Source organism: Antennarius striatus, chromosome 13 (assembly GCF_040054535.1).
Source record: "Antennarius striatus isolate MH-2024 chromosome 13, ASM4005453v1, whole genome shotgun sequence".
Taxonomy (NCBI): domain Eukaryota; kingdom Metazoa; phylum Chordata; class Actinopteri; order Lophiiformes; family Antennariidae; genus Antennarius; species Antennarius striatus.
This window is the reverse complement of record NC_090788.1, coordinates 9,129,428-9,147,105: the sequence shown is the minus strand read 5'-3', so window position 1 is coordinate 9,147,105 and position 17,678 is coordinate 9,129,428. Positions and strand designations below refer to the sequence as shown.

The window sequence follows — 17,678 nt, the reverse complement described above, 5'->3', positions numbered from 1 at the left end:
GACTTATTACATTTCTGGTGTAAATCTAGAGGGCGGACAAAGGACTTTCTTTTTTCCAGATTTCTTAAAATTCACCATTTGATATTTCTGTAGGAAATATTTTTGTTAAACTGTAGTTTTTGTAACAGATATACTGTATTTCGTTGAGATAAAAAAAATATTGTTACATTTTTTTGTGTTCACTATTTTTCCTGAAAAATAAATCATATATTATTTTATTACTGTATTTTAAATCAAAAGGACAATTTCTAGCCAAACGCGTCAGGATTGATCCTACGGTTGAATGTTCAGACTCTGGGTGGAAAATCCATTGTGGGGATGTTTGACAGAAAGAAAATACCTCTTTTCCGCTTTACTGAACTAGACAAACACGCCCAGAGTGTGAATTTATACCACGTGCTTTTGTCTACCCTTACTGTGCACTTATGCAACAAGAATCCAAATAGCATACCTTTCCAAGAATGACATCTAATTTGAAACATATGTTATTTCATCAGACCATTTAGGGAGGACCATCTGTGTTGAGTCAATCAATTCAAGCCTTCTGAAAGGCTCACATGTTTTCAGGGGGATTCAGTCTCCTCTTGTCAGTTGCTGCCTTTTTTAAATGGGACCATCCATTGGTTGGCCAAAGTAAAGCCCCATGACCAGCTCCTCCCAGCCAAATCATTAATACCCCTGCTTTCACTTTTTCCCGCTCCTTCACTACAAAATACCATTGTTGTCTTCACAAGCACAAGCACACATGTAGCTTGGCTTCTGCATGTAGTTCAATGTCTGTTCACCTCCCCCCTAAAGCAGCAACTGCAGCAGTGGACAAATCACCGGGTTCTCACTGATAGTGATTATCACAAGAACACCCTTACGCTGCATTTAATTTCAGACTTTAGACCTTAATATTTAGAGGGAGTCACAAAATAATCAGCACTAAGACTGTGATACCAGTTAGAGAATAAATGAGCTTGTATCAAAAGTACGCAGACAACAAAGAGAAAAGTATAATTTTAAATTCTTCTTGTTCTGGAGCTAGGGGTTTCTTTCTTATGCCTGTAATTAGATCAGCACAAACATGTATCTTCCCGACTTCCGTTTGCACTCTAAGCAGGGATAGGCTTGGTCAGACTATGTTATTCATTGACAGATATGTATGTGGTATCTCCGTTCAGTCACCAGATACAGATTGTCTTGGATTATTACAGCTGTCATGTTGTCATGACTTGAATAAAGTAACTACGATGGATAAAATAGAAAGGGGTGGGTAGGGTCATTTGTTTCACGTCATGATCTCAGACATGTGTCCCAGCGCTGTTACATCAAGTGGATGTGCTCATAATGGTATGTTTGAATGAGAGAGAGAGAGAGAGAGAGAGAGAGAGAGAGAGAGAGAGAGAGAGAGAGAGAGAGAGAGAGAGAGAGAGAGAGAGAGAGAGAGAGAGAGAGAGAGAGAGAGAGAGAGAGAGAGAGAGAGAGAGAGAGAGAGAGAGAGAGAGAGTGAGAGAGTGAGAGGTGGGAGGAGAGGCGAGGAGAGGGAGCAAGTGTTTATGCAAACTAACCAGGAATATAGCACATACCTAGAAGATGAATCGTGGAGAAGGGGTTTACCAGCGAACAAGCCGTGCTACCTCTGCTTTATCAGCCAGTGGCTTCACTTGGCTGATCTCTGGACCCTCAGACTGAGCAAAACAACGAGACCGGACAATGGGTAGTCAGAGAGAAGACATCAATCAAGGAATGTAAAAGAAAGACAGGGAGAAGAAGGAGCCACAACACACATGTGGTTGTAGCAGTGTGCTCAGGGGGAGAAGAGCGGTTGAGCTACACGTTGTCTGAGGTGGAATGTATTAGAGAGCTTACATTTGGGGTTCTGAGAAAGAGCATGAGAGGTTTGAGGGTCATTAGAGGCAGGGGTCAGGAAAGAAGTATTCGTGGTGTCAGCCAGTGCAAGGGGATAAAGACTCGTGAGAGAGAGGGGCATTAAAATATAGGGACAGAAACACTGAGGGAAAGTCAGAGCCAAAACTGGACTTCAGAATGGGAGTAAAGAGCAAGGCTGCTGTGGCTATCCTAGTCCTACTGCTGTTTCTGGGTTCCCTGTGGCTCCGTGAGTATGTGTGTGTGTGTGTGTGTGTGTGTGTGTGTGTGTGTGTGTGTGTGTGTGTGTGTGTGTGTGTGTGTGTGTGTGTGTGTGTGTGTGTGTGTGTGTGTGTGTGTGTGTGTGTGCATGTGCTGTCTGTATGTTCCTACTGTTAATACTAACAATCCCCTCCTTGTTTGAAATGCATACATTCCAGATAAGGAATGTGTCACAAGAGTAAGTGGTCACAGAATTAAGCATGATCGTCGCATCACAAAAAGACCCTCAAAACATGACAGAAGTACTTCAGAGTGCGATTTGACCTGCTCTCGGGATATGAGAAGACATCTGAGCTATTTGCAGTCAGATCAGATGAAGTAATTGCCCACAGAGTAAAGAATTATTACATGTGGAAAAAAAGAAAAAAGAAAGAGATCCTTTGTCCTCCTCTATGAAATGTGTTCAAGCATTCTTTTCTTTCAAAAGTCAAAAAGAGATTCCATTGTAACTGGTTCACATTGTGATAAAGTTCAGCCGTGATCATGTGATCTTTCTCTTGAGCTCAGATTAAATTCTAAGATTTGAGAGAAGTGGGTCAGCATCACAAACGGAACTTAAAAGTTTTTAGGCGGTGACAACAACCAACTCTGTCTCGATCTCCACACCATCAGAAAACTTAAGCTCGTCTTTTTTTGTGACTAGTCGGGAAACACATATCACCGCTGTTACACAGGCTTCATGTTTCATCTGAACTCAGTGAATTTGATGACTCCTTAACAGAAAGTTAAGTGACTTTGTGACTGGATTATTCTGCCACATACCACATTTGCAGTATTTGAATGTAAGATGGTGTCAAATGTGTGGTCCAGGACCATCAGGGGCCTCCGAGGTAATGCAAGGAGGAGGTTTGACATTAGCAAGCTGGCTTCACTCAGACACACAACACAGTGGAGAAATCAGTTGGACACAAGATTTATCTGAACACCTTGTGTGTGCATGATGTGTGCTGAGGAGATTAATCACAGGATTTACGATATCGCTGTCTGGAATTAATTCACACAAGGGTAAAACATGCAGCATTTCCTGATGAACAGGATTTGAATATTCATGATTATATTTAGTTTTATCCCTTTCAACAATTGTGCAACCAGAACGAACAAACTAAATATTGGCTCCTTCTTTTGCGTTTTCAGATGTGCTAAATACTTCAAACTACACCTATGATAATATTTGTCTTTGTGCTTTAAACTGTACGAAATTATCTAAAATCTTACTGAGATCAACATGGAATGAATCAAGAATGTAAAGCAAAAGGGTTCAGTCTTTTTAGAATTGGTTTCTCATTTTAACAGGGTAACAGATCTTTCACATGACCTAGACCTAGAATTCCTTTACTACGTGACACTTTATAATAATTTTCGGTTCATTGTTTAGCTTTCTTCATATAATCTTGTTACTTGTGTTAGTTACTTGTGACAATTGTTTAAATCAGTCTCTAAATTATGCTCCACCTTATCAACGCAACAGAAACAGCTGCTGGATGGTGAAACTAGCGGACAGATCTGTTGCTAAATCATCACATATTTCCCTCAGGAGGAGACTAAAAACCTCCATACAAATGCTCATATTGCTATGAAACTGTCTGATGTGAGAAAAAGTTATTATAGATGTAAAGAATGGTCGTTTTCAATGTTTCAAGCTGATGTGGAGATATAAACCTCTGGATATTGTATGAAAATTTGAATTTAACGAGAATGTGTTTGTGATTTCACGACCTGTAGTTAAGTTGCTGCACTATTAGGGAAAAAAACAGTCTGTTTCTGAGGGAATAGCTCTCCAAACAGAAACCAATTGTTCTGTTGTTTCTCTTTCCGATGTCTTGCTGCAGAGGGAGGTTTGGATTACCACTGGGAATCTTGTCTAAAAGCTTACCATCAGGAGAACAACGTAAGAGCACCAGCAAATTACAAAGGAGTTCACTCTCTTCATTTCCTCCATGTGGTGATTTCCTCAAGCAGATGGCTAATTTGAATGAGTTGAATCACTTCCCCATTCTCTCTTTCTTTGTCCACTATCCTCCCATCCCCCCATCCCCCCACTGTCAGCCTCACCAGCTGAACAACAGCAGTGTGGTGGACGAAGGGTCTGGGATCCTGCAGGTGTTGGAGACGTGCCCCGGTCAGACCTTCCAGGTGTCGCTGCTGACCCACCACCTGCTAAGTGCACCAGCGTACACCTCCGACGTCCTGCTGCAGCCCTACCTGTCAAGCTGGGATGAGCTTGTGAAGTAAGGTCGTTAGATAAACAGGATTAGAGCAAGATGGATTCATTTATGGCCAATGAAAAGAATGAAATCATTCATTGTTTATCATGTGGACTCGTAAGATGAGTCACTCAGATCTGTGGTGCTCCTCCAGGTTTATGGAAGCTCTTGGTCCGATGGTGGGGCTGATATCTCAGGAGATACAAACCAAGACCTCTATAATCCGTGAATTGGCCCTGTTGGCACAAAAGAGCCCTGAAGCAGAGCTGGGTCAGAATGAGAAGGAGAATAATCCAGAGTCATCACCACACACTGGTGGTTATCACTCTGTTCGCTCCATGATCAGGATGGAGCTGGACCAAGGACTTGTAGACTTTAACCACCAGACGGACTCTGGGTGCCGGACCCTTCTGCGTCTGCATCGGGCTCTGCTTTGGCTGAAACTATTTCTGGGGAAGCTGGCAGAAATGCCGGCGAACGGCCGGCTGAAGAATCCCTCAGAGTTGTGCCGCGAGGCCTATAAGAGCACCCTGGCAAAGCACCACACCTGGTTTGTCCGCAGGGCCGCTGAGATTGCCTTCATTGCCTTGCCTGACCGGACTTTCTTCTTCAGGTTGGTGTGTGTGCAGAACCAGGAGGATCTGAGTCGAGTGCTCAACAAAGTAGTTCAAGCAACAGGAGAGGTTTACAACAGGACGCAGAAAGCCCTGGAGGAACACGGCATGTTGGACTTGCCTTGAAAAATATTCAGGCTCTACTGTTTTAACAGACTTTGCCTTGTCCAAATGAGATCCTTGTTGTCACTCAAAAAGGAGTTCTAACAAAAGACGTTTCAACCAACAGTGGCTTATTTTTCCTCCTGACCAAAGTGCCATGCCAAAAATCAGCTTGAACTTTAAAAAAAAAGTTGCTTTCAGTTTGTAGATATAGCTAATCAACATTTCACAGATCCTATCCGTTAGATGAATTTATAAGGCATCTGATATATTTATGCCCACTAGACACTGTTACAGTTGGACACTGTCACGTAAACACACCACATCCACAGTAAATAGTGAAGCTTATAATGATTGCACAGTTCATGCTTTTGTGCCAAACCCCACCGAATCATAAGTGATGCTTTTCCACATTCCAAATTTTATAGAAAATCTAGTAGACTACCTCAAAACTGTCGAGGTTTTAAAAGTTTTACAGTACTGAAATGTGGGCATGATCTATTCAGGATAAAGAGGCGCTTCACACACAAAAAAAAAGTTTCAAACTGTAGGTTTGAATGATCAAGTATCTGTTAAAACAAAAAAAAGAAAAGAGAATCTAGTTGAATATTTCCTAATGTTGTCCGACTTAGGAACGTGACAACCTTGTCTTTTGACTTTATGTAACGTTACCCACCATCCAGCAGAGGTTCCTGTGGAGGAGCGCCTCTTCTCCAAACATCATGGTGGTATCATAATAACACTGACATTTCTGAACCCATATACAAATGCTTTTGTCCTCCTGATATTAGTTTGTTCATAAGAAAATATTAGATATTTGATCATAATTATTAGAAATCAGATAGCAGGTAATTAATGAAAATTCTTCCATATATATGTAAAAAAAATTTAGTGGTATTACAAGATGCCTGAATTGCTCTTTAGCAGACTATGCTAAACCAGCAAATATCTCTAATGCTACATAATCCTGGCTATCTCTTTCCCTGCTGCATTCTCTTTGTGACATTAAGACTGAAGAAGAGGAAGAAGTCAATAAATGAACAGGAGAGGTTTAAGGTCAGTAAGGTGAAGCAAACTATAACCCCACCAAGCGGTAGCCAGCAGGCTGAGTTGAAGCAATTCACTAAGTCCAATGACAAAGAGCACCCGTGCATTTCTGTGATTTGCTTGATTTTTTTTAAAAACTATGTACAAGTACTGATTGTTGTAGAACACATCCTGAACCTTGATCTTTGACCTTTAACCTGTGATGTGTTGAGGAGGCTGACATGTTACTGGTGGGTTTTCCACCATGTATTTACTGCTGCTTCAAAATCCAGTGGAAACTAAATACAAACATCATCAGGAGTTTACTTAATGTCAGCGTATCAAATGTAAAAAATGGACCTTCACTTTTGTTTTCCTTTTTACTCTTCAGAAATATCTGTGCACAGGCTCACACGTGCGTCCACTGGTGCCGGTAGTGTAGATTACTGAGAAAGAGATTACATCAAATTATATCTATCTCATGCTACTTTTGACCGTGGCCAAATTCTTTATGTCCTCTACAGAGACAGTAGTACATTCCACTTTATTCATAGTATGTCACAAATATAGAATCTAAACTGGCGTTATGGCAATGAATAAAACATACTGTTTATAATCCTAGAAAAAATGACTGAAAGGTAAAGTAAAAAATGATGTCAGTCTGTGTTTCTTTATGTTACATTTATTATTTATTTTTCTATCTTGGTTTGCGATAAACATGAGCAAAAATATAGATACAGTCAGAGCATAAAATTAAGATCCAGAATTGAATTATTGTCCTTTTCAGAGAGTATTGCAACAAATTTCATGAATTTCTTCCTTGAACTGTTCCTTAACCAATGTTTTAGGCAATAGTGTGATTTCATATGAGGGCTTGGGTGAGAGCAATGATGTTTTCTGAAGTTATTTCTTATTGGAAAAATAAAGAGTGGACTCTCTCTAACATTGATCTTCTTTCTGGTTTAGTTCTGAAAGGTTTCTGAAGGTTTTTGTACGTGGACGTTCTCTGAATGCACATTCTGATGTGTTCACTGTACTTACAAATGTTCAATGGCTTCATATTAATCCAAACAATCCCAGTGTTCAGAGATCTTACACTGCAAGCGCAATAAACTCTATTAAGGTGTGTAGAAAGGACTTAAATAACAAAAAAATGTTTCCACATCAAAACAAAAACATCTCCAACCAATCTCGCCATTTGTTGAATTAAAGAGGAAAACCAAGCTCATACATTCTTTACAGCAAAATAGCAATAAAAATACTCTTTTATAAACAAAACACTAGTTTTTATGCTCTTTCATTATGACAATGCACACTGACATAATTGCCTGAAAGCAATATCTGTACGTCCTTATTCTTCTTTCTTGCTCTTGGTGATACATGTTGCACTGCTTTTATTCATGACTTTCCAATAAATACATCATACAGACAGATAATTAAATATATTGCTTTTTGAGGACATCTCCAAAATTATCAGTGGTTCAAAACGCATAAATAGAAATGAAAGGAAAAAACACTGGGGGAAGCAACACTGTCTGTCCACCAGGAGGCACTGTTGAGTTGTAGTGAAACGTGTTCCTTTGTGCGTATTATCGTTACATAAGAGTAGGCCTTTAAATATCACAGGATGTTTAGTTTTACATGGATTTGCTGCTGAGGATGTCAATGCAGCACTAATAAATTAAATTCAGTCTTTGGTCAATAAAGTAATTTTCCCAAGCTCATCAGTAAAACATGATTGTCCAAGTAAGAGATGAAGCAACACATTTTATTTTTTCCATGCTGTGTTAAAAAAGCATTTGATCTAATAATGGCTGGAGGGAAGTGTAAGTATTTGAAATAAATTAACCTTGCTTCATGAACACTTAGAAAGAGAATTGGCCATTTGACACGAGTAGGAGGAGCAACAAAGTAAGGTAAAGAAGTTCAGCATGCCAGGTCTGGATTAGCCCCAGATTAAGAGATTACAGTAAAATGAAGTGACTGTTGCAGAATACCAGAGCAGAATGCATGTGAATTAGTGAATGAAGAAACAGAAAAGAAAGAGGCTATGCAGTGCATCCTTCTCAATGAACAACCCCTCTGATATGCTACATCATTAAATCTAATTGGATATCTTTTTTAGTAAAATCTGGATCAGTGTGAGACTTTTTTCAAAAATAATTGCTGCTCTGGTAGAAATTAAGTGGTGGAGTTGAGCCAGACACTTAAGTAAATGAACAGATGCTTATATTCCACATTTGCTGCAGTGACATGAAGGATCACAGTCGCAACGGTACAATTTTGTGGCCACACCACAAAATGTGTGTGAGATTAAAAGCGTGACTCCACGGTGCCTCCGGCCAATAATCTGAAGATGTTTCTAACAATTACCCAACAAAGCTCCAGCACCAAATCCAGGTCTAATCTGTCTAGTTATTGCAATGACCTTGACTCCAGGTCCAGCGGAGAGTATTCAGACAGGGCTATTTAAATTAAAAATTGAAAAGTTCCATGTGGTTGAAGAAGCAAATATCCAGTTTGGTTTATTTCCTTATAGGCCTAAAAAAAAAAAAAAATGCTGTTGCACTAACAAGTCACATATTCAAGTCTAGTTACTTTTAAAAGAAAATGTAAGATACTTTGATATCCTGGATGAATATTGTAAAAGATGGCCATGGGTATGAGTGACACAAACACAAATTTTCTACATTATTTTTCCCCCACAAATGCACATAAATTAATTCAACTCATCACAAAAACACACTTCCAAGTGCAGATCAATACAAAATATGACAATGGCATCTATTTGTGATTGATAAAATAGATGCAATACATGCACAAAAAACAAAACCTGTAAATCTTCATTTCTGATTTACTTACAAATTGAGAACCAAGAAAATAGCTGTTGGGTTAGATTTAGGAATAACATTACACACTCGCACAGGGAGCGTTTAATGTCACTGCACAGCAGGATAATTTTAGCTGTTTTCATTTGATATTCAGATGTTTGTTGGAAGCCTGTAAACTCTGTCAAGTCACAGCCTGACTGTGATTTCGGATGGAAATAAAATCATGTGGGCGGCACGGTGGCGCAGTGGTTAGCGCCTCACAACACGGCGGACCCGGGTTCGAGTCCCGCTCTGTGCGGAGTTCGCATGCTCTCCCGGTGTCTGCGTGGGTTCTCTCCGGGTTCTCCGGCTTCCTCCCACCTCCAAAAGCATGCACTTCAGGTTGATTGGCCGGTCCCAAATTGCCCGTGTGAGTGAGTGTGTGCGTGAGTGGTTGTATGTCTTTGTGTGTGGCTCCACGGTGCACTGGCGTCGTGCCCGGAGTGTCCCCCACCTCACGCCCTATGCCACTGCGGCGGATGTAGCGGTGGTTATATGAAAATGACTGACTGATAAAATCATGTTTTTTCACCCTGAAGTGACGTCTCAAACATAACCGATGGACCAACTCCTAACAAACTCAAGTTGACAACCATAATACGAATCTCATCTGTTTCCAGGTCAAACATCCGGCGTGAATATCAAATGACTCGTATAATTATCATTTAATGAAAGCTGTCCTGTGAGAAGAATGGACTCAAACATTCATAATGTATGCCTCTTAATGAATATTGCACATTGTATGCAACTTCCCGACCTACAGTATGAAATGAGACCTGTGAATGAAACACACACACACACACACACACACACACACATACAAGCAAACAACCACTCTTAAAGGTTTTAGCCTCTCCTGTTGGAGATGCCGATCTCATTGTATGTTTTGTGTGAAACAAAATCTTGGTGTGAATGAGGTTTGATAGTTTACGGCGGGGTCCCTCCTGGTGGTCAGAGGTTTAGTAAAACCTTATTTCACACTCAGCAGAAATGTTCAGACTTGGGATCCTCCTGCCCTCATAGCACACTAAAGACAATACACACATGCAAAATGGCTTCATCTTTGCATCCATCCATCAAGATATATGCCAGTCAGTTGGATTATATTTTTTAAGTGCAACAAAATTGATGTACTGATATAAGATTATGATATATAAATACCGTAGATATACACTTTTGTATTGTAACTTGTGTATATTCATATATATATAGAGAGGGATACTCTATAAGGAGGCAGCAGGATGGGAGCAGCAATAATGCGATAAGGTTGCTGATCCTTGCAAACTTTGAAAACATGTGTTCACGTCCTTTACATCCTCTAGTTGGTCATGCAGTATAAATAGACATCACCTCAAAGTAATTTACAAAAAGAATTTGTCCCAAAGCTCACAGACAGAAACAATGACTGGATTACCACCCTTTTATTCTTGACTAATCTCATCACATCACCTCACCTTCCCAAACATTTTTTACAAAGGGTGTGAATACTGAGATTTGTTTCTGTGTATGTGCAGTGTTGCAGAAGATGACGACGGTAGTTTTTAAGAGAGGATGAAGTGAACCTAGTTGTTAGTGTTGATCCTCAGCTTGAAAGACACTCTTCCAGCAAACTTGTCTCTCTCACTTCCGAGGGGAATGTTGTTGGCGTTGATCTTGCACTCGATGTTGATGTCTTCATTGGCAGTAATGTTAAGGAATTTAACGGCAACCAAAGGCTGAGAGTAGTTCACCTGCAAAAAAAAAAAAAAGATAGACCCAGGGATGTACTAGAACCAAAGCATTCTCTCAGGTGCATATTCTATAAACTTACCTGAGCTTTCTTGCCATAGTAAGGGTAGTACATCAAATTGAAAGTGCCATTTGCAGGAAAGTACTGCAAATCTCCGATTTTGTCCGTGTCTTCTCTCTGAGGAAGTTAAAGAACGCCATCAGTTCAGCCTAAAAGATTTCATACACTGCAGAAGAAAAGTCACATTAATCTACTACTCTGGGCCAGACCCCACCGTGGTAAAGACAAACACAATCACAATCTACAATAATTCTATCCAAGTTTGAAAATAATCTAAAACATCGAAAACCACTATCTGTTCTTACCCATTCATTTTTGCCAACTTTGTATCGCTGAGAGTGGGAAAATCAAAGCATCATAGTGGAAATATTGCCGGTAAAGAAGCGGCATTTGATATAGTTATCAACCAAAATTACAAACAACATTACGCAGACTTTAAAAGGAAACGTAGATGATCGATATGGAGCACACAGGTGCCGCATTTTGAATTCAGGGATGTTGCGGGTGAGGATCATTAACTGTAAATGGGCTGAACTCCATATTATTATGAGACACAAATGGCTTACCTTTGCGCCACAGGTGACATAGGGGGCCTGTCCATTGTTTCCTGGCAGCATCCCAATCACCTTTAAGAAAGAAAGACAACACATCAACAGGACTGTTCAAATTTCACTATTGCAGGTTTAGAAAACCTGCCTGTTAGGAAAGAATGCTCACTGCTGATACAATTGTTTAAGAGTCCCTCTTCACTTCCTTCCTTCACCTCATTTTGCATAAAAGTCAACGTAAAGTGTTAAAGGGACAGTAAAGTTAATTTTAAGTGACATATATGTTATTCATCATTATGAAAAATAGAAGAAAATATAAATTTTATGTGTGTAGCATCATCCGTTTGGTCAAAAAATCTTAAGATCTGCGCCGCAGCAGCTTCCGCATTCAGTGGTCACGTGGGCGCTACAACTACAGTTAGATGCGGTTAGCTCAATGCTAACATAATATGGACAGTCCCATTGACGGGCTAGCGCGTTAGCATTTTTAGCGCGATACCTTCCCAGAAGGTATTCTAAAGAACGACAGGTCCTCGTCTTCGCGTCTTTTTGCTGTTCTGTTGACACAACCGCTCACCGCGCAGGTAACCATGATACTTTTGGTGTAAATCGCGTTTAGAGCTGCATTGTTTCTTATGGCTGTCAAGCTATGTTGGGCGCAAGTGACGTATGACGCCCACGTGACCACCGAACGCGGAAGCTGCTGCGGCGAAGATTTCAAGCTTTTGTGATCAAACGGATGATGTTACACACATAAAATTTATATATTCTTCTATTTTTCATAGTGATGAATAACATAAAGTATGTGTCACTTAAAATTAACTTTACTGTCCCTTTAAGGAAGAGGTATCTAATTACATCCCGCTTCAAAGTGGTGATGTATTGTCAGTGTTCGTGTGTTCGTCCATTAGTCCCTATGTTAGTCCACCAAATATCTTCGCAACCCTTGCAGATAGCAAGATGAGAAAAAAAGCAGATTACTCGGGCGGCAAAAGGGATGAAAATGAGATGATGACACTGACCTTGAGAAAACTACGTCATGGTCAAATTATAACTTTTGTACACTCAGCAACTGGATAAGATAGAAAGACGAGGGAGAAGGCCAGTGTGAGTAAAGACCGTTGATCAAAGTTACTGCTTTGATCTATGAAAGTAGGTCTGAGCACTAACTGCTTTGATCTGCAAGTAGGGCTGGGTGACATTTTGAATTCATGGATGTCGTTGGATGTTGCAGTCTCTGACTGCATTGGTTCTTGTTTATTTATGGAAGACTTGACCACGCAGCTTACTTCTTCTCTTTTCACATGGCATATCAATGGGAAAGCAGATGAATATATACTGCTGATTTCTACAGCTCATACTCACACTGCACTTTCTCTTGTCATGAGCACTTTATCTGCCAAATCTGACTAACAATGGATGAGAGGTTGTCAAGAAAATCAAACATCAGAGACTCCTTTCATTTTAGGTAGACTCAAACAGAGGGCAGTGTTACATAATTTTCAAAATGGCAGTAAACTATGACACAAATCAACAATAAATCAGATCCTCTTGACACTGAGTCTCCTCCTTTTTACTATTTCTCAGCCATTCCATGTCTCCTAGCAACACCGTGGATTCCCATCCCTCTTTCTGTTTCATACCCGATTCAGCTTGATGATGATGCATGGCTTGCCCTCCTGGTATCCATAGTAACGGTCATGGACGCCAGAGCACTTGTCCAGAAAGGTGCGGTTGAACTGACAGGAACGTTTGGGGTTGTTCTTCACGTCGCCGCTGTCCTCCTGCAAGAAGTATTTATCTGGGGTGCACACGTCGTTTTTCTGGGCCTGTACAGTGTTGTTATACGCTGGAAGAGAGAAGGTTGGGATGGGTTTAACTTTGTCTGGAGAAATAAAACATGCAATCTTGCTCGCTGTGAAGTTAATATCTTATATCTTACAACATGATTTTCAGATCATCCACAGCAGAGGATGTTTTAAGTCATTGTCAGAGAGTCAAACTTACGTTCCAAGAACCTGTCCAGGGCCTGAGCATACGAGTCCCAGCTCTCAGTTTTCTCTATGTCATAGACAATCTCAAAGGTCTCATCTGCTTTGGGTCTAATCACCATGCCTGTGAATGACAGAGAGACAATGGGGAGTTCAAGACATGGAGACACAACTGTGATCTGTGTTTGTCTCATCAGTTACTGCACCTGGAGTTGCGAGCCTGTCCTGCCAGGTCGGATTATGGTCATCCAAGGTCTGAAGCATGACATACATGGTGAGCGCAAACAGGCCGGCCAAGAAGATGTAGAAAACTACGTAGAAGAGAAAAATAAGACCTGCAGACAAAGAGAAAAGAGAGGATCAACTGTTTGCTTTAAAACTTTTTATTTTTATTTTCTTACTGCACGTTTTGTATTTTACACTTTTTTCTTGTCCCAGATGAAATAAACAGGCCATAGTTTACAACAGAGCTTACTTAATAATGCAAATGTAACATATCAATTATTAAACACTCTACTGGAAAACATGTTGAAAACAAATTTTAAAAGAATCCTGTGTTATATAATTCTTATCTATCGAGGAGCTAGCTGATACCTACTTAGCTGACAGCTAGATTAACCAGTGTCCCCTAAGAGTCATCATTTCAAGTCCATTTGTTCAGGTTTCCTCAGTTCTTTAGCTGAATATTTGATTTTTTTAAATGTTACTTTGCAAATAATATCATTCTAAAACTACAATAGACTTACAAATATATTACCATACAAGTAATGGTGGTGGTGGTGGTGGGGTAACTGAGATGGATACAGAATGGGGGTCTTGGCAAGGAAACCACAGTGATGAAATTACATTAGATTGAAATTAATACATTTTTGCTGCAGTACTAATAATTACCAGTTAATAATGTTGACATATCAGAATTTTATATCTATTCAAGAGCTGAAAATAAAAAGATATTGAATTTACATAATATCAATAACAAAAGCAGGAAACCTGTGTGGCTGGAAAGTGCCTTGAGATAACATTTTGTTGTGATCTGGCACCATACAAATAAAACTAAACTTAACTGAACTAAATTTGAGAAGTTAGAGTCTTCAAAATAGAAATGATCTAATGAACAGCTCTGTCACATCGTAATCAATCACAAATGTTCGATGATCCATCTCTGCAAGTTATCTTAGTCAACATGATAACACATTAATGCCTTTTGTTCCCTACTTGGATTTCTCAAAATACTGAAGCAGCTGTTCTGTCACATCACAGGCACTCCAGCCCACATAGAAAGTGGTAAAAGCATAAATAGCATTTTTTATGACACATCCCTTAATTTAGGCAGCAACACCTGAGGCTCGCATTGGGTAACAACTGCATTTCCTGACCCTGTGCCTTTGCTGTCAGGCCTCCAGCGAAGAGCTCTTTCTCTCTGTCAGTCAGGCTTACAGAAATCCATCACAAAATGTCAAGGGAAGCTGATCCCCAGGGGGCATTTACAGAAGTGTACCCTGATGACTTGGAGCTTTTGTGATTGTGTGCGTGTTCATCCAATAGTTCCTAGAAGTATTGGAATCTGAGGTGAAATAAATGAATGGCTAAGTAAAATAACATGCAGCATACAGTCTGTTGCATGGAAAAGACCCAAGCTGAGTCATTAAATATACACAGAGTCAGCTCTCAGGCTGCAGACCAAGCCAGAGGCACTACAGCAAAAGAGGCATCAGAGATAGAGACAAGCTGTGACAATAAAGTGTCTAAGTGTTTTTCTCTGTGGTCCAGAGGGACTGTGGTGCTAACCACAAATATGACACCACCCAGGGGAGACTATTATGTGCATATGTGCATCTGAAGTCAAGTTTGCAGGCAGGATGGATTCCCCCCTCCCTGGTAAAGTCAGTGTTAGGTTTACAGTCTGCCTTCTCATTTCACAACAATGATGGATCGTGAAGCATCTCTCTTTCAACCCGGTTTCATTTGCAGACAGCAGTTGAAAGGAAGGAACAAAAGGCCGGGGCAGGACAATCCAGCATCCGTCAGTAAAGATGACATGTAGTGTCTCTTTTCTATCAGGATTAATTAGGAGTACTCTTGCTTTGTAAATATGTGATCAAGCAGATCTCTAACATTAAAATGAAATGCCTTGGAGTGATAATCAATAGCTTTCAGTTGTATCTTGTTTAAAAAGACATTCATTATCCTATGTATGGTCTGTATTATCACGCTAAGAGAACTAAGGTTTGGTTTCCCATTTTGACTGTCTAGTGTTTTAGTCTGTTGTTTTGGGGTTTTTTAGAAGAAGAGCCCGACACGTACTTTAAATAGAGGTAGCCGTTTGAACATGCTTGCTTATTGTCTTGTGATGACGGACTATAATCAAAGCTGGACTTGTCTTCTACCTGATCACATTATCTTTACACAAACACATAAGGACGTGCACTGCGTTTCATCCTCAAAGCGCACTTTGATCTGATGCTGCAATGCACAGTTCTGCATCTGAACAGGCACATCTGCTTTCTAAAGGGACCGGAAACCTGATTAGTTGTGTTTTCTCAGCACATTTTCAGATAATATAGTAAATAAATGGATACTGGATGTTGTCAAGTGGAGGAGGAGGTACAGTGCATTGGCCACATGAGTAACTAGAACTAGAATGGAAGTGCTGAGGTGAAATGTTAAGTTTAGCAGACCTGCATGTAGTGATGATCTACAGAAATAGCCTAATTACAAGCCTTAGAGAGCGCAGCTTAAAAAGGCCACCAGACCCTAAAGCACCTGGGACACACTGAGCTGGATTAAATTGTGCACTGCGTGAGGACTCCAGCAAAGAAAACTGCAATCAATGATTCCCAACTCTGCTCTAACACTGTGTCCATTCATGAAACCTAATAACCAGAATACTCTGCAAGTAAATATCTTTCAGAACCATAAAAGGTGTCGCCATGAAAATCAAAAGATGGAAATTAGATTTTAATTCCTGAAAGTCATTTGCCTTTTCCAGACTCCACATCCTGAAACGATACCTTTCCAGCCAATGAAGTCATTAGATTAGGATTAAACCCCTCACTGAGTAACACTTGCTGGGAGGGGCCGGGCTGGAGGTGATACAAATAGCATTTGGCCCTCGGCTTTACCCAGATTAAAGCGCTCCAATGTCATTAGAACAGCGCCATATGCGCACTATCAATTCATGAATGTTTGAAAAAGGCGCAAGGTGTAGGGCAACACCTCTGCGTTAAAGAGGCTGGGATTGTATCTCTGTGGAAATGAGATGAATGACATCATTATGAAGGCTCATTAGAACTAGACATAAAGCTGCAGACACACAAACTACCCCCCCAAAAAATTGTCGACTTCACGATGAAAAAGAAGTCTTATCTGAAGCCAAATCCATGTAGTGACACTCTTCTGCCTCCACAGATGAGGAGCTGATGCACTTTGCAACCCAGTGGAACCGGTGCTGCAGCAATCTGGATCGTTCAGATGTCAAGTAAAAGCACATACCTCCACCCTGATTCGGAGCGCATTGCGCACAGACAGGAGAAGCATACATTAATAAATATATAAAATAACAAGCTGATGTTATCCCCCCCACCCCCACCCCGCCAAGCCGGCTCCCACAGGAGCGGTGCCGCATTAATGTTCCAACAGCACCTGGTGGTCAGCATTACCTCACCTGAACATGAGGGGACATGAATAAACTTAAAGAATGAATTGATATCATCGTTTCCCGCCTTGAAGCGCCACGTCGCCCCTCAATGAGACACTGATGACAGAGACCTGTTACAGAACCGGGGGGACCGTTTTTGCTGCATTGCTGTGGTTGGACTGGACTTACCCCAGCTGCTCGCCGTCCTGCCCAAAAACTCCCTCGTCCTCGGATTCCATATAAAGTCCTTCCATCCCCCCTTCTCTCCATCCTTTGCCATTTTTTCATACAAGTTCGGACCCCGACCCTAAAATGAAAACCGCTAATGCAACAGGACTGGAATGAATAGTCCGACAGAGAGAAAGAGAGAGAGGGAGAGAAAGAGAGGGAGGGAGGGAGAGAGTGAGAGAGAGAGAGAGAGAGAGAGAGAGAGAGAGAGAGAGGATGGAAATAAACACGAGTGAATAAAAAGTTAAAACCCTATCTTAAACTCTTTAAAAATAAATGATAGCGCTAGGAATCAGCTCCTACCCACGGAACGGACCTAATATTCACCCTCCCCCCCAGCTCTCTTCTGCATGCCGCAGAGTTTTGATGAGTGATGCAGAAATCTTAGTGATACTGCGGTACAGCAGTCCCTCCGCCTCCCTCTACATGTACTACCCGCCCCCCCGCGTTCAGCCGCCTTATCCTCCATCGCCTAACACGCTTGCCCCGCCCTAATTTCCCCACTTAACCAATCACTAGCGCCGCATCCCGCGCGT

At 40.9% G+C, this 17,678-nt stretch overlaps 2 protein-coding genes across 5 annotated transcripts; one reads left to right on the top strand and one right to left on the bottom strand.

The window, feature by feature from the left end:
• The first annotated feature begins 1,533 nt into the window (after positions 1-1,533).
• Positions 1,534-5,088, top strand: gltpd2b (glycolipid transfer protein domain containing 2b). The gene is made up of 4 exons (XM_068331187.1): positions 1,534-2,101; positions 3,963-4,021; positions 4,180-4,361; positions 4,492-5,088. Exons 1-4 carry the CDS (start codon positions 2,032-2,034, stop codon positions 5,075-5,077), a joined length of 897 nt encoding a protein of 298 aa, XP_068187288.1. The 5' UTR covers positions 1,534-2,031; the 3' UTR covers positions 5,078-5,088.
• A 56-nt stretch (positions 5,089-5,144) lies between these two features.
• atp1b2b (ATPase Na+/K+ transporting subunit beta 2b) lies at positions 5,145-17,563 on the bottom strand. Of its 4 annotated transcripts, none has more exons than XM_068331189.1 (9): positions 17,446-17,563; positions 17,104-17,250; positions 13,484-13,612; positions 13,294-13,401; positions 12,930-13,135; positions 11,305-11,364; positions 11,044-11,070; positions 10,760-10,855; positions 5,145-10,679 (listed from the first exon to the last, which is right to left on the bottom strand). In XM_068331189.1, the coding sequence occupies exons 2-9, from the start codon at positions 17,192-17,194 to the stop codon at positions 10,512-10,514; spliced, it is 885 nt and encodes a 294-aa protein (XP_068187290.1). In that variant the 5' UTR covers positions 17,195-17,250; positions 17,446-17,563; the 3' UTR covers positions 5,145-10,511. The 4 variants fall into 4 exon arrangements, with proteins under 4 accessions (XP_068187290.1, XP_068187291.1, XP_068187289.1 ...); XM_068331190.1 differs by having other exon boundaries at positions 17,459-17,559; XM_068331188.1 differs by having other exon boundaries at positions 17,104-17,537.
• Between the last annotated feature and the right edge of the window lie 115 nt (positions 17,564-17,678).

What these genes read in the sequence shown, in the direction of transcription:
- gltpd2b (XM_068331187.1), top strand. Translation starts at nt 2,032, where the DNA reads ATGGGAGTAAAGAGCAAGGCTGCTGTGGCTATCCTAGTCCTACTGCTG. An exon ending in TCTGGGTTCCCTGTGGCTCC is followed by an intron (nt 2,102 to 3,962) that starts GTGAGTATGTGT and finishes GTCTTGCTGCAG; the next exon opens with AGGGAGGTTTGGATTACCAC. An exon ending in AGCTGGGATGAGCTTGTGAA is followed by an intron (nt 4,362 to 4,491) that starts GTAAGGTCGTTA and finishes GTGCTCCTCCAG; the next exon opens with GTTTATGGAAGCTCTTGGTC.
- atp1b2b (XM_068331189.1), bottom strand. Translation starts at nt 17,194, where the DNA reads ATGGCAAAGGATGGAGAGAAGGGGGGATGGAAGGACTTTATATGGAAT. An exon ending in CAGGACGGCGAGCAGCTGGG is followed by an intron (nt 13,613 to 17,103) that starts GTAAGTCCAGTC and finishes CTTTGTCTGCAG; the next exon opens with GTCTTATTTTTCTCTTCTAC. An exon ending in CCTGGACAGGTTCTTGGAAC is followed by an intron (nt 13,136 to 13,293) that starts GTAAGTTTGACT and finishes TCTCTCTTCCAG; the next exon opens with CGTATAACAACACTGTACAG.